Source organism: Corvus hawaiiensis, chromosome 2 (genome assembly GCF_020740725.1).
Source record: "Corvus hawaiiensis isolate bCorHaw1 chromosome 2, bCorHaw1.pri.cur, whole genome shotgun sequence".
Taxonomy (NCBI): Eukaryota; Metazoa; Chordata; class Aves; order Passeriformes; family Corvidae; genus Corvus; species Corvus hawaiiensis.
In genome coordinates this window covers 41,513,144-41,529,041 of record NC_063214.1, presented here as the reverse complement: position 1 = coordinate 41,529,041, position 15,898 = coordinate 41,513,144, and the positions used below count along the sequence as shown (strand labels likewise).

The 15,898-nt window shown below is 44.3% G+C and overlaps 1 protein-coding gene across 2 annotated transcripts; it reads left to right on the top strand.

Moving 5' to 3' along the window:
- The first annotated feature begins 27 nt into the window (after window positions 1–27).
- Window positions 28–10,295, top strand: GPR83 (G protein-coupled receptor 83). 2 transcript variants are annotated; one of them, XM_048294568.1, is made up of 5 exons: window positions 28–2,118; window positions 2,895–3,633; window positions 4,487–4,612; window positions 5,612–5,745; window positions 6,494–10,295. In XM_048294568.1, the coding sequence occupies exons 2-5, from the start codon at window positions 3,247–3,249 to the stop codon at window positions 7,116–7,118; spliced, it is 1,272 nt and encodes a 423-aa protein (XP_048150525.1). In that variant the 5' UTR covers window positions 28–2,118; window positions 2,895–3,246; the 3' UTR covers window positions 7,119–10,295. The 2 variants fall into 2 exon arrangements, with proteins under 2 accessions (XP_048150525.1, XP_048150526.1); XM_048294569.1 differs by lacking the exon at window positions 28–2,118 and having other exon boundaries at window positions 2,856–3,633.
- The last annotated feature ends 5,603 nt before the right edge of the window (window positions 10,296–15,898 follow it).

Sequence of the window (15,898 nt, the reverse complement as noted above, 5' to 3'; positions counted from 1 at the left end):
TATGGACACAGTCTCAGCACAGTGGCAGTTGTACTTACTTACAGCCTGCTGTGGATACAGTTGAAAACTCTGAATTGGGAGTCATAGTTGGACACAAGAATACAGGTTTCAGTATTGAAGCTGTAAAATGTCTTAATGCTTTCAACTCTACCAAGAGAACTTAAACCCAGTATTGCACTGTTATTAAACATCATAGTATATGGGAGTGGATTCAGCTCTGTAATTCAGGAAGTACCAAAGGGGACTCTCTATTTTCATGTTACATGCACATCCTAGGAAAATGTTTTAGCCAAGTACATAAGAATAATAGGAATCATATCAAAGGCTCTTTCTCCCTTTTCACAATTTTTTTTTCTGTCAGCTGTCAAATTCAGTGGCTTTGTGTTAAAATTGACTTGTGTGGAAGATAAATATAGCAGCCCTCACTTCAGGAGAAAACTTGTAACTGGTGTGTGGAGAAAGACTCTGCTGTAAAGAGGTGCTTGTCCTGAACATTAATGGGAGTGGTTAGATGAGGGGGTAGGATGCTCAGAACATCAACATTATTTCTCAGAGATCACACTGGCTAGTTTTTGAAAAATCACTTCTCACCCATGTAACTTCAATTCCCCTGCCCCAGAAAAGCTCAGAAATTCAGCAAAGCTCAAAATTTCATTAAAGCTATGGTAGTGAAAGATTGTTTCCAGGAGCAGGAAGCAGGGAGAAAAGCACACTCTGCTGTGTGTTTAAAGAGAAAAAAAGGCATTATACCTCTTTTTGAATGCTTCCAAACTTTTTGGCGTGTCTAGCTGATTTTTTTATATTCTTCTTAGATCTTTTATTCCCACCAGGCCTGGTTTCTAGTTTATTATTATCCTATTAAGAGTACTCTTGCATAAGGGCTTTTGATGACTTTTTTTTATTCCCTGAATTCATGGTCCATCCATATAGCTTTATTTCAAACATTACCTTTCACTTAAGGAATTGCATCATGTCACAGATACCTTTTACAAAAACCAGATTCAGCATGCTAAATCCTGACATTCCTGTGCAGCTGCTTCTTTTGCTGTCAGCGGGGTACTGGGGATTGTGGAGCAAGGGTGAAGTTGGCAGGAGCAGGTGCCAAGCTGCCCAAACTACCACAGTCTGTTCTTTAGGAACAACTACAAGTAGGTGAGCTGCTTAAGCAGCTCTTATTGGAGCATGTTCAAATACAAACTAAATCAGAAAGGTGGTGTGAAGCAGAGAAAGGGGACACCAGCAACATGGGAGAAACCTGACAGAGAGCTTCCACTAGGTTTTTCCGTGACCCTTTGTGGCTATTTTGGGTGGGCCTGCCCAGTGTGTGGTTGGACCACCTCCTCTGGATCACAAGACACAGAATCCAGCTCAGAGAAGTGTGGTCTTGAGCTGAGTGGGAGAAGATTCCCATCCTACCAGCAGCCTGGCTTAGGAGGTGAGAAGATATCCTGGTCTCCTGGATGCACCTGGTCTTCAAAGGCAATGGCAGCTCTAACTACGTATGCAAGGGTACCCTGCTAGAAATTAAGAATTAGATCAAGGAGCATAAATAAACCAAGCTTATAATTTTTGCTGGAATACAGATCATAGTACAGGAGAACAGAATTTGGTAGATATGAAACAAGAGATGGAGTCTGAGTGTCAGAAGACAGAATGCCCTTATGCACTGGCCAGTGACACTGGAAAGGAGGGGCACTTGGGAGCTGCTGGAGCAGCATAGCAAGAAGGGGAACATATGCCGCTGGCCCCTCTGTTCTTATCCCAAACCTCTAAGGGTGCTGTTCTGTCCTACTTTGTACTATTTTCTTGGGCCTTTATTTGAGACTAGTTTCCTGACAGCATGTTTCTTCTCTCTGAATGGTCAGGGGTGACTGCTGCCTGAGCAACTCCAGCAGGTTCACTGGAAAGCTTTCTCTGAAACAGGTGAATTGCCTAAAGAGCTCAAGTTGGACAATTTTGTGGAAGAAACACTCTGGCAGCAGTGTGCAGGGTAGCACTGTGGGCTGTCCATTCTGCTTGTCCTACTGTGTCCAGCTGCTGAGGAGTGGTGAAGAGAAGGCAGCCCAAGCAGTTCACTGAGGCTGTCACAGACATCTTTTGGAAGAGTTACTTTCATCAGTGAGTGACCAGCTTATAATACAAGCTTTTCAGGTGGTGGTCATTTAATTAATGATTAAATAAAGCCTTTTATGTACAAAACCAGCTCTGGCTGGGGATTGTTGACACTGCCCAAGCAGATCTGTCCCCAGCAGAGGTGCAGCACTGTACCTGTGCACTTGGGAACTGGCACAATCTTTCTGTGTAAGATTTGTGGGTCTTTGTCTCCTGGTCCTGATTTTCTATTTCCTGCTGTGTTTTGGGGGGAAAGCAGAGGGAACACATGCTGCCATCTCATCAGTGCTTGGGACCTGCATACAGCTGCCTTTTGCTTTGGATACTGGACTCACTGTGCTGGGACAGTTCCTGTTCTCTGTCCTGTATAATCAACATCTTTGTAACTACCTCTATTTCTACAAACCCTAGAAAGCAGTTTCACATCCGACTTTTTATTTCTTTGGTTGAGAGGAAATACCTGCCAAGGGAAAACTTGAGTATTCCACGTCTCTCTCAGAGAAAAAAGGTCTTTGGGAAAATAGTGTCAGTACAATAAGGCAGCTTGTTATTTACAGTTCATCTGTTACATTCTGTTCTGTGCTGTTCTAATCATGCTAAGAAATAGACTTAAACTTGCCTGCCAGACCTGTAAAACAGCTCAGATTTGACCTGTCCTGGGAGAGAGCAGAGCTGGCACACGTGCTGCCGGTGTATAAACAGCACAGAATTTGCCTGAGCTGGGCTGTGATAGAGAAAAAGGATTCTGACATCTGAAGAGATTGATTTTGCCTTTCTCGCAGATGTACTTGCCTCGGAGTAGCGCCCGGGGGAGCGCAGCTGCGTGGGAAAGCAGCACGTCAGAGCACAAATTATGTCATGCAGCCCAATGACTGCAGAAGATCCCGGCTCGGAGCTCGCCTGGGGATATAAAGCTGGCTGAAGGAGCAAAAGTAGCGGCGAGCCGAGCGGGAGAGAAGCACGCTGCGGGAGGCAGGAGCATCCCTCCGCTCCCGCTGCTCCTGTGCCGTGTTTGCAGCCCCCGGGTGCGCCGGGGCTGAGCGAGGGGAGAGCGGCTCTCCCGGGGCACGGAGCGAGCTCTGCTCTCGCAAATGAGCTCTTCCCAAATTGGAGGAGCAGAGCGGCGTTCCAGAGATGTTGTCCTGTTTTGTCTGGCTCAGCCTCCCCGACTTGGTTATCGCCTTTGTGACCCCAGGAAAGTTGCCCCTCAATGGGAGCCTGGAGAAGACTTTTGTAATCCCGAACGTGTCGGGTTTCTTTTCCTGGGATAATGACAGCCTGGCCGACTGGCAGAGCTTTGTGAACAGGAGCCGGTACGGAGCAGAATCTCAGAGCACGACGGTGAAAGCCCTGCTCATCGCGGCGTACTCCTTCATCATTGTCTTCTCCCTCTTCGGCAACGTCCTGGTCTGTCATGTTGTCATCAAGACGAAGCGCGTTCACTCTGCCACCAGCTTGTTCATTGTGAACCTGGCTGTAGCCGATATCATGATCACGCTCCTCAACACACCTTTCACGCTGGTAAGAGGGGGCACAGATGCCTGGGACGACCCACCCCTGAGGGAAAGGAAGCACCTAAGCCCTTCACAGACATGGTGCAGCCTGGGAGGTGGGGGAATGCACCACCACAGTCCACCCCATAACTGAAGTCAATTTCTCTGGGTCCCTACAGTGCTATAAAGGTGCTCTGGTGGCTTTTCCTGCTTTACACTGCTATAGGCAGTGTGCAGATGTTCTGCAGATATCTGTCCACTCCAAATTACAGCCATTGGAGTTGCCTTTGGAAAACTCCACATGTATTTTTCTTCTCTGATTCCTGCTATCTAGTTGAAGATTGGGAATTACCCATTTGTGGCCCTGATAGTACTTGAACAATAATAACCTTGCAGTGATTGCTTAGTATGTTAGTAGCATCTGATCCTTTTTGTCCTTCTCTTTTCTAAAGTATTTCCAAAGTAATGCTATAAAACTCTTGAAAAAGATAAATGCTCACCATTGTTTAACAAGCTGTTTTGAAAAGCTGTAGTTTGCTTGAAGTGAGATAAGATGCACAGGTCACCGTATCACATAAAGGAGGGCTTAAAAGGAAAAGCAAATATATTGACTCAATAATGAGGCTGAAGAAGGACTCACTGTAAATAAAAGAGAACAAACATCTTTGATACTGGGCTGCTGTGTTGTCCTGGAGGATATTGCCAGGCCACTGAGCAGCAGTAGCCTGCCTCTTCAGGGTTCAGAAGCCAGAAATTTATACAATTATACAAAGAACCTGGTATCTTAAAAGTATCTTTTACACAGCACAAGGGATTGTGTACTGGAGCTGTACTTATAAGCAGTTGTGGGGTGCACAAAACTAATGGTCATCTTGTTTTAGGCTCGTTTTGTGAACAGTACCTGGATCTTTGGGAAGGGGATGTGCCATGTCAGTAGATTTGCACAGTACTGCTCCCTCCACGTCTCTGCCTTGACCCTTACAGCCATTGCTGTGGACAGGCACCAGGTGAGACTTCTTTGAAGCAGAGGATGGAAAGCTTGGGAGGGCATAAGTAAACTGAGAAAGGATGATCCCATGCCCTTTTCCCCTCAGTTCCCAGAGTATCATAAGATGCATGAGGAGCTGACAGGGTAGGGGGGCAGTTCTTGCTGTCAGAATAGTTTCAAGCCCACAGCAAGGTAGGAGGTATCCATCACCTTGCTATCTCTTCCAGCTGGGTAAAGGGATCTTTTATGCAGTAGATAATCCAGTAGCTCTCAAACAAGGAGAATGTTGAAGATCCTGATAGGAATTTATGTGGAGAGCTCTCCTTTGGGGTGGCTTGGCCAGCACTAGGGTTGTAAGGGACATCCTAGTTAGCTTTCTCAGCTCTATCTCCTGATGTTCTGGGATGTCCCACCTCCTGTTACCCTGAATACTGGAGATCTGACTACAGTACACTGGTGCTTGTCACAGAGCTGTGGCTTGCTGTTGATAATGGGCTCAAAACTGGGGACAGTTGGGTATTATCAGTTTGGAGTCATCCAACAACCACACAAAACCATTTACAGCTGGCATTTTCTGCTAGAAAGATTGTTTCCAGAAAATGCACTGGCTATCACAAGCATTCCCATGGAGGTCTGGTTAAATAACAAACCCCTTGGTTCTTTGGGTCACTGATACTGAAGAGTTTGAAACTTTTTTCTCCTTTTTTTTTTTTTTTCAGTTAAGGAAATTGAACCTGGTAATGAACACATATTAACACCTCCCGGTGTTTTCCCCACCTAGATGCAAATACTGAAATTTGGGGGTAGGACTAAGATCTGACTTGAACCATATTTCATGGTGTTAAAATTCAGATTTTCATATACAGCTTACAGTCCTTGGGAGCTGGGTGAAGACTGTACTGCTTGCATGCTAAATTACCACATTGAATAATAAATTTAAGGCTGAAAGATTGTATGAAAAAAATATTTTTTTTTTCCAGAAATGTAATAAGCCTAGATTTTGGTTTATTTTGTGCAGGTTATAATGCACCCTCTGAAACCTCGCATATCTACTGGAAAAGGTGTTATCTACATCTCTGTAATCTGGATCATGGCAACTTGTTTTTCCCTACCACATGCTATCTACCAAAAGCTCTTTACCTTTGAATACAGGTAAGGATGTGCTTTGCTTTCCTCCAGTCTCCCTGGAGGCCAAACTCTGAGCAGTCATACTTTGGTATATTCCACTGAAAGCCTTTAGCAATGTCTGATATCCTGTCCTCTTTATTTTTAAATATTTAATCTTTATTCTGTCCCACTAATCACACAAAATAGGCTAAGAAGTTAGAGGATCTGGCCTGGACCCTTTACCTCTGTACACTGGGGTTTTATGCCATATACCAATTTGACCTCTTTGGGCAAACCAGAAATGAGAAACAAAGCCAACCAACCAACCAAAAACTCACTAAAACCCAACAGGTTTTAATCTACTCTTTAGCCCTAGGAAAGTAGATAAATCTGCCTCAGCTGTCAAGAGCCTTAATATTTACAAAGTGCTTTAATGAGAGAAAGGTCCTTAATATGTGCAGAGACTGTGTACCTGTTTGCCAAAGGACAGAAAATAAAAACCTGCTTATGTGCAGCTGGAAATTTTGCAATTGATGAAATTCATAAAATTGTCATAAGGTCATGAATGCCCATAAGAAATTATCACCACATCGCTCACTGGCTGCTCCATGGCTCAGATCCTTGAAGAGCAGAGCTCTGCTCAGCTGTGACATTTGTCACAGATAAACACAGTGTTTGCTTTCAGGCCACATGGCAGGAGCCCTCTCCCACCTGCCTCCTTGTTTCTGATGTACTTGTCCCGCCATGTCTGGCCATATGTGCCTCTCATCCTGTGCCATCTCTCCATTTGCAGTGAGGATGTTACCCGGTGCCTGTGTCTGCCAGATTTCCCTGAGCCTGCCGACCTCTTTTGGAAGTACCTTGATTTAACAACCTTCATTCTGCTCTACGTGCTGCCCCTTCTGATCATCTCTGCTGCCTATGTGACAGTGGCAAAGAAACTCTGGCTGCGCAATGTCATCGGGGACGTCACCACTGAGCAGTACTTTGTCCTTCGCAAAAAGAATAAGAAGACCATCAAGATGCTGATGCTCGTTGTCATCCTCTTCGCAGTTTGCTGGTTCCCCTTGAATTGCTATGTCCTCCTCCTCTCCAGCCAGACCATCCACACCAACAATGCCCTGTACTTCGCCTTCCACTGGTTTGCAATGAGCAGCACCTGCTACAACCCCTTCATCTACTGCTGGCTCAATGACAGCTTCCGATCGGAGCTGAAGGCTTTGCTCAACATGTGCAGAAAAGCCCCCAGGCCCACGGAACAGAGGCTTCCCTCCACTGTCCCATCCTACCGAATGGCTTGGCCAGAAAATGGCAACCTCAAGAGGTTGCAGGCCTCCCAAGTCCTTCCACCATCCTCCAACATCCAGTCAGGAAAGACAGACATCTCTGCAGTTGAGCCAGTAGTAGCTGTGAGCTAAACGGTGACCTTGGGAAATCTTACAGGACTGCACACAGACTTGGCAAGAGCTAAAATGGTGGGAAGATGTGGAGCCCTGGCCACACCACAGGTGATAAAACCAAGAAAGGAGGTTCTGCAGGGGGCAGTATGAAAGAGTTGCATGTTTAATACAGGCTGATGACAATGGTGTGGAGCCCCTAGAGGGGAGAAAGTAAGCTCTTCCCAGGAAGGAACTTTTGCCTTTGTCAAGGTGACTTTGGACTGGCTTGCAGGATGGGATTCTCTGCATGTGTGTTGCTGTTACCTGCATGACTGAGCCTTGTTAGTTACTAAGACTGTGGGTGTGTTTTGCTGGTACTTAAACAACAGTCTCATCACATCAGGCCTCTCTTCCCCTCTTCTGACTCTCCTTGTAGCAACATGGAAATGGTTGAGAGGTAGACTTTTAGGTTGCTATCTGAGATCCGGTGCAACTGGGTAGGAAAGCATCCTTTCTGAACTGGGATCTGAAAAGTCAAGACCTTTTCAGAATGAATGAATAGATGTATTCCACAAAGCCTTTTTTTTTTTTTTTTTTGGTGGATATACCCTTGGAGAAGTGGAGGATATGATAGACACTGATAAATAGGAGTCTCTTACTTCACAGGCACTTTTTCTAAGAAAGATCTGAAGAAAAGCGGATGCCTATTCTTCAAGTAGAAAAATAGTTTTTCTTCAAATAGATAACTAAACCCAAAAAACATACAAAAAGTTGGACATGCCATTCACAGCTGGAGTATGGATAATTAAGTTCTACTGTGGATTTGGACTAGAACCTTTTATTAGAGTATCTTTGCATCATTGTCAAGTTGCAGCTAAAAGATCCCACAGTTTGACTTTTTAACTCACCTTTGAATGTTGCTCTCTTACCCTGTAAAGCATCTGTGTACTTGTCACTTCAAGGGCATTTCATCCCAACTAAGAAGTTAGCTCTCTGGAATCAGTTCATAAATGAACCGCTTTGAGAAAAGAGATGATATCTCTGATGGAAAGTAATAAAAGTGGAACATTTGTCTGCAAGTTATCCTCTGATGACTGCACAATTTTGGTGCATTTAAGCTGAGATGCGTCCTATTTGGAGTGGCTAAGAAAATTCACGACTGCAAGTGTCTGAAGTAGATTTCAGAACTTAAAGTTCTTAGCAGAAGAAAATATGGGTTCAAATAACAAAAAAATGTTGTTCCAAAACCTCTACTTTATAGCACAGAGGAGCAATATTTCCTTGTGCTGTGGAAATTAGCTTGACCATCACATCACGGTGCCCCATTCCACATTTAACTTGCAGCATTCAGTAGTGAAGTGAGAAAAATCTTCTTATAAATGGAAAAAAAAAAAGTGAAACTGTTTTTCTCAGTGTCCTGTAATAAACTTACAGTTCTGAAATAATTTTAAGCCTCGTGCAGGGTTTTCACACCTCAGTATTTTACAGGAGTGAAATATCTACCACTCTTTGCAGCTAACCTGCCCTTGCACAAGCAGTTATCAGTCTCTCACTGTGAATCCAGTGCTATTTTACTGCCCTTTATCAAATCCCCTGGAGTCAGAGTATTTTGTATCACTGACCTGCAGAGTTAAACCTTTCCTCCTGCCTTCTTTGACCCCTTATGCCAACTCCCTCCCTCAACATTTACAATACATGAGCCCTGAATTGTTCAGGGCATCATTATGGATGATCATTGTAGCTCACTTCCAAATGAACTATTCTATTCTATTCTGTTCTATTCTATTCTATTCTATTCTATTCTAATTTTCCAGTTGTGCAGAGTTTGTGAACCATGCTCCCCATTCCAGTGGCAGCAGAATCCAGCACTTTACTAGCAAATAAGTCTCTGAGAATGCTGGGTACCTCAGTGAGATGTTCTTTCTGAAGCTGAAGGAAACATCTTAAGATTCACCATTTTTGAGTGTAGTTGTCATCCTGCTACATATATAGAATGTTGCTGTAACTCCAGTAGACAAAATCCTTAGATGCCCACTCAAATGCTCCTGGTGGGCCTGAGCGGGACTCCTGCAGTTACAGATCACCTACAGATCCTACAACCCTGCACTGGGTGGCAAAACTTTCTCCTCCAGGCTCTGATCAATCCTGAATCTGGGCACAAGGGGGGGATGCAAGAAGTTAAGAAGTTGAAGCTGTTTGATTTGATTAAAAAGAGCAGGAGGGATGGACTGGATAAAAGGAAAAGAAGAGGCAGATTGGACAGTGAACATTAGGAGCCTGTCCAGGAATGAACAGGTGGCCAGCAGAGATACAAGTCTCAGAGAGATTTGGACAACACGAAAGAGGGGAACGTGGTTGAAGCACTAGAAATGGTGTCCTTGGAAACTGTACATCATACACTGGGTGTGCTACAATGTGCTTAGCATGGTACAGGGTAATTTCTAATAATTAGCTATTTTTCATTTTCTTCATATCTGATTTGGGATTCTGGACAGACATTTTGCATTCACCAGTGCTGCTGAAATCAGTGGGGGGTTGTGCTCTGCGCACACAAAGTGCAGTATGAAACAAAGTACTCCAAAAATATTTGCCCTGGGCAATTTAACTTGGGCATCCAGGCTTCATGGGTATTTTTTCATTCTACCCCATCTCTCTTGCAGACCAAAGGGTTCTTTTAAAATGCTAATACAGCCATTGGTGCACAAACTGCATTCAGGTGCCATCTTGGTGGGTGTAAAGGGAGGATCTGAGTGTTGATAAAATGAGACACAATGTGTACAGGGTGGAGATTAATTTTCCATTTTGTGTGTGTTTGCCTACTGTAGCTGGAGGTTTTGCTGTCTTTTGAATTTGGGAGGTGTGGCACAAGGCACTGAACAGCTGTTCATTGCAGGGGATCTGCACAGCCCAAGAACAGACATTTTGTGGGAAAATGAACTGCATTTAGAGAATACATCATCTGGCACACAAATAAAGGAACTCAGGGTTACAAAGGTAAAGTTAATGCTGACATCTCCAAAATTTTGAGTGGCTGGCTCTACAGCTTCTATGGTTTAGTGTGTTTTGGGTTTTTCTACTCAAAAGCGAATTGTTATTTGTATTGACAATACTGCTTTCTTATTTTTCTGTTTCCTTGAAAAATATTGTAACAGGCCTAAGAAAATTAACTTGCAAGTGCTAGGAATTAATGAATATTAAGTCTCAGTTTCTAAAACATTCCTAGTGTTTTATTCATTTTCTCTGTGTAGAATTATGCAGAGACCTCACAAGGGAACAAAGGCAGTGCTACTCTGTATTTTGCAGCTTGAGCTATTCTGAATAGCACTCAGGGGAAAACAAATCCTTGAAACCTTTCTGGCACTTCTTGATGTTGGATCGGGATTTTAGCTTCCAGCTTTCATTCCTGCCTCTTTCATAGAATCATGGAATAGTTTGGGTTGAAAAAGACCTTAAAGATTGACTCCCCAGTCCAACCCCCTGCCATGGGAAGGGTCATCTTCCACTAGACCAGATTGCTCAGAGCTCCATCCAGCCTGGCCTTTAACAATTTCAGGCATGGGGCATCCACAGCTTCTCTGGGCAACCTGTGCCAGTGCCTCACCACCCTCATAGAATTTCTTCCTGATATCTAATCTAAACCTGTCCTCTTTCAGTTCAAAGCCGTTATCCCTTGTCTTATCAGTACACAACCATGTCAAAAGTCTATCTCAGTGTTTCTTATAAGCCCTCCTTTAGTACTGGAAGGTGCTCTAATGTCTCCCTCAAGCCTTCTCTTCTCCAGGCTGAACAACACCAACTCTCTCAGCTTGTTTTAATACGAGAGGTGCTTCAGCACTCTGATCATGTTTATGGCCTCCTTTGGACTTGCTCCAACATGCCCATATCCTTCTCATGTTGGGGACCCCAGAGGTGGACACAGCACTCCAAGTGGGGTCTCACAAGAGCAAAGTATGGGAGGTACAATCAGCCTCAGTATCAGTCTGAAAAGTCTTAGCAGCCACTGCTGTCAGACGTGGTGCTCAGCAGGAAAAATCTACTACTATATTCCAATACATAGGGGTTTTTTGTGACAGAGAAGTTTCTGTTGTAGCAAAAAAGATGGCAAGGGCCACCACCTGAGCTGAGATAAATGGAGGGTCACATGCTTTGCTTTCCCTGCCATAATAAGCTGTAGACCAAGTCCGAGACTCTTTCATCCAAAGGAAAGCAACAAATAGCTCAAGCTTGTACCTGCATCCATTAGAGAAAATTTCATAGAGTACAGGCAAAACTAAGAGTGCTTAGCAGAGTCAAAGCCTCTTGCTCTTACAAAGGAAGAAAACTCTTTGAAGCACACTGAGATCACACAAGGAAAAGATGACAAATTTCTCCTGCACAGAAGAAAGGAACCTCAGCTTTGGTTGGTTTTGGTTCTGACTGCAGGGCAGCCCACCTATTCTCCTGTCAGTGTGGGATGAATTTCTCCTCTCAGCTGATGGAGAAGGCAGCTGCTTAAAACATAGCAATATCCTGTGACTTCAGGAATATTAATTCCATTGTCTGTCTGGCATTTTCAAAGGATATCAGACACCATCTCCAAGCTATCTTTATTTACTTCCACCCTTCTTATAGGAAAAGTGCTGGGAGATTCCAGAGATTTCAAAATCACAGTTTTCTGAGAAGCATAAACCTCTAATTTCTTTAATGAATAGATTAACTAGCCACCACTAGCTGTTACAAACACGGTTTTTATCTCTAGAGCTGAAAGCCCTTGACAAAGGTTGATACCACTGTCTATGTTTTGATACCACAAAGGGAGAGAAATCACTGAACTCCATTATCCTGAGGTCATTCGGTTTCTTCAGCCTAGAGAAGGGAAACCTCATTGCAGTTACAGCTTCCTCATGAGGAGAAGAGGAGGGGCAGACACTGATCTCTTCTCTTTGGTGACCAGTGGCAGGACCTGAGGGAATGGCATGAAGCTGAGTCCAGGATGGTTCAGGCTGGATATCAGGAAAAGGTTCTTCACCCACAGGGTGGTCGGCCACTGGAACAGGCTCCCCAGGGAAGTGGTCACAGCACCAAGGCTGACAGAGTTCAAGAAGCGTTCAGGCACACGGTGTGATTCTTGGAGTGTCCTGTGCAGGGCCGGAATGATCCTGATGGGTCCCTTCCAACTCAGGATATCTTACGAATATTCTATTATAGGGAGTCTTAAATACTTGCATATTGAATGTGAAACTTCAAGATGTAGTTTGATGCAGTTTGGGTAGACCACGATTAAAACAGTCTGGCCATGAACTGCATAGAAGTCATTAACAGATCACTCTACAAGACCATGACAACATTGCCAGCTACAGACTTGTCTGCTTGTTCCAAATTTCAGGCTACATTTGTGCAGTGAAGCTACTGAGTAGGGAGCTTGTGCTGGGCTCAGCAATAGCTGGATGAAGCTGTACAGTTCTTGGATGTGAACAGATCCATCTGCACAGCACTGAGCCATGACCCGTGCATGCACTTAGCTGTTTCAAGAGCTCCAGTGATGTCTTAGTCCTCTAAGTAGACTGACCTAGAAACTGCATGTGGACATGCAGAGAGAGACTCAGAATAGCAGTTTCCCAGGAGACTAACTATTATTCACATCTGCCTTATTCCTAAAGCTCTTGTGTGCTGGTGAGAGAGCGCAGCCAGCTCCCTGCTGACACAGTCTGCCAGCATTGTGTCGAAGCCACCGGGCTGTGAGAACTGTGCACCTGAGAAGGCACCTACACCACCTAACAGCTCTTGGAGGCTTGGCTGGGAGTGCCATGCATGCCTTCCCACAGCCTCGGTGTCCAGTGCTGGTGGCTGGTGGTTTGCTCTCTTATTCCTGGTGTTCCTTGTGCCACCGAAGGGGAATGAGGATGGGATCCTCCCCTGCTTTCCCCATCCTGCACAGCCCAACAGAAGGGCAGTCCCTGCTCTTCCTGGGGTTGACACAGTAGGCCTGGGAGAAGGTTTGGGCTGGAATTAAAGAAAAAGGGAAATTCTTTGGCCCATCCTTTCTTCTTCTGGGTACAATGTCCCCCACAGCTTGTCCTCTGGCTTGCAAGTTTCAAGGATTTCTGAATCATGGTGGGGTGAAACTTCCTGCCTCTTGCCTTAGGCTCAAAGTCATTTAATATACTTAGAGAGGCAGAGGTGAATCCAGTCATCATCACAATATCCTGTGAAAAAATTTCTTTTATCTACAAAACAAATCAGCACCTCCTGGCCATCTGCCACAGTTTATAAACTGAGCATGGCATTCTATGGTATGGAATATCCCTTTGGCCAGTTTGGGTCAGCTTTCCAGGCCATGCTTCCTCCCAGCTTCCTGGGCACCTGCTCTTTGGAAGAGCTTGGGAAACTGGAAACTCCTTGGCTTAGGGTAAGCACTGATCAAGCAACAACCAAAACATCAGTGTGTTATCAATATTATTTTAATATTGAGTCCACAGCACTGTGCCAGCTACTAAGAAAAAAGTAACTGTATCCCAGATGAAACCAGGACACCAATTGAATACCTGAAGGTCTAACAAATTATTCCTGGCTCTAAGGTGTCAGCTCCCTTATTTCCACAGCATGTAGGGTTAGGTCCATCTAGAGCAGACCAGCTATGTGGTGATACACAGCGCTTGACTCTTAGCCCTAACATCACAAGGGTATGAGGATTTAAAGACATAATTACAATTTTTGTGGGCTTTTTTTCAGTTAAAAACACTATGATATGACAGGTCTGTCAGAGGTCACCAGTTTTTAATAATATGAAGTTAAGGACATGTATCAGATGTTCTAAAAGCACATCATCAACCTCTGAAGGTATAAAACTTGATGGGATATGTTGGAGGGACATGTAGGGTGGTGGTAACCACGTTGTTATTGTCTCATCCCTACTGCCTTTAGCTCTAGAAGTGATTTGCCCAGAATTTGTCTTGAAGAAGTCCTGAGACAGGGCTCAGAATGATCTGATACTTGAACGAGGAGTACAGCAGGGACCAAACCCTTGAGCTGGGTCCCTGGCATTCCTGTTCGGCAGTGCAAACACATTCCAAGGCAAGCAAACAGTAGCCCTAGGCTCCGTTTCTCCTCCTGCAGTTCAGATTCCCAGCACTGAGGCATTGTTCTGAGCTCTGCAGCAGCACGTATTTCTCTCATCCCAATTTAGCTCAGATAAGAGGGAAAAAGCAAACAAAACCCCCAATTCTTTTGTTGCTGATTGAGAGATTTCACTGCTGTTGTTTTAGGTACTGCTGACCCATTCAAATGCCTTCAAAGGCACCTTGCACTTTTCCCGTACTCTGTGGGGATTCGAGAATCTGACTTAGGGGACTAACTCAGCAGCCCCTGGGTTGGGTGAATTCATTTGTAGGTAAGGAATTTTGTTTGCATGAAGGTGTTTGGTTAATCTCAATGATTATAAAAAGTTTGAGATGACTCACATCAAAGAATCTGAAAAACAAAAGACAGGATACAAATTTTACTACCTAAAAAGATTAAATAGTGTTATAGTGCGAGTTCTTTGTCGTGGTCCTTCAGGGGAGGGTTGATAACATGACATGAACCAAATAGATGTTTGAATATTTAATGATATAAAACCATAATATTTTCAGAAATATACTTTTTTAATGTTTAGTAGAAGTAATTACTTTTTATCATTATACTAATAACTTAGTATATTAAGGCAAATATTCCATGATGAGGAAAGCACTCTTCTGGAGTTTCTGGGCATGCAGCCTGCATGACAGAAACACACAAACTGCCCCTGACATACAGCTAGATTTTGATTTGTGCCACACTCATGTGGTCTGTGCCAAGTCATGCTCCTAGAAAAGATTTCTAGAAAAGTTGATTCCAATGACACAGCTTTTACTCTTCCCCCCTTCTGTGACAGTCTCACCTGTGCCTTTACTGAACCAGGCCACTGGGACACAATCTATTATTTGTCTTTCAGCAGTATTTTATTCAACCAGCAGCTCCTTTTTCCTGTGAATGAAGGATTGTTTTGCAAACACAGACATGCAGGAAGCCAGTGTGCCAGACTGTGTGCAGTGCTGTTCCATGAGCTATTGGATGCAATATGGACATGCTCAAAAGGGTGATAAGGGACTGAGCAGTTAGAGTCTGGTGATCCAGCTCATAATCCCCCCAGGTTCCTGTGGCACAGTGTTCCTGAATTCCCACATCCTCCTCCATGCTCCTGCTGGTGCCCCCATCCAACCCCCAGCTCATGGCTGAGCTGCCCCACTCCTGTCTCCATGGCAGTCCCTTGGCTTCACAGCTGTCCCTTCTAAAATGGGGGGCTGTGCATGACTTCAAGGCTCTCTTCCCCTCCAGGCAATCTAAAAATCCAGCCAGTATCCTGCAGCATAAAACCAGCTTACGCTTCTTAATGAGAACTCATCAAAGAATAATGAATGACAAGCTTCCTGTGGGCTGTGCACACTACGGAGGAAATCCAGATGATATAGGAATGATTAGATTAGATAACTAATTATTCACTAGGGCACAACAGTTTAACTTAAATTGTTCATATCAGCCACATGACATTCATTACTGAAAAATAAAGATTTATACCACGGGGCTTCCTTCCTCCAAAGTTTTAACAGACAGACAGAAGCCACCATAGACAGCAGACAGTGGTGGTGGAGGATATGGGGGTTAAATCCCTCTTACCACCTCCATCTTCAGAAAACCTCTCATGACTCAGTTTCTGTCTTCCTGCTCATAAAGTGCAGCCAGGACAACCTTTGTTAATGGGGCTCTAGGCTTAGGCACTAAAATAGTCATCAAAGCTGCTATTAAAACATCTACTGTTCCCA

Bases quoted from the DNA above. Each gene is read 5' to 3' on its own strand.
- GPR83 (XM_048294568.1), top strand. From the start codon at position 3,247: ATGTTGTCCTGTTTTGTCTGGCTCAGCCTCCCCGACTTGGTTATCGCC. The intron at 4,613-5,611 runs GTGAGACTTCTT...TATTTTGTGCAG, and splicing joins TTGCTGTGGACAGGCACCAG to GTTATAATGCACCCTCTGAA. The intron at 5,746-6,493 runs GTAAGGATGTGC...CTCCATTTGCAG, and splicing joins CTCTTTACCTTTGAATACAG to TGAGGATGTTACCCGGTGCC.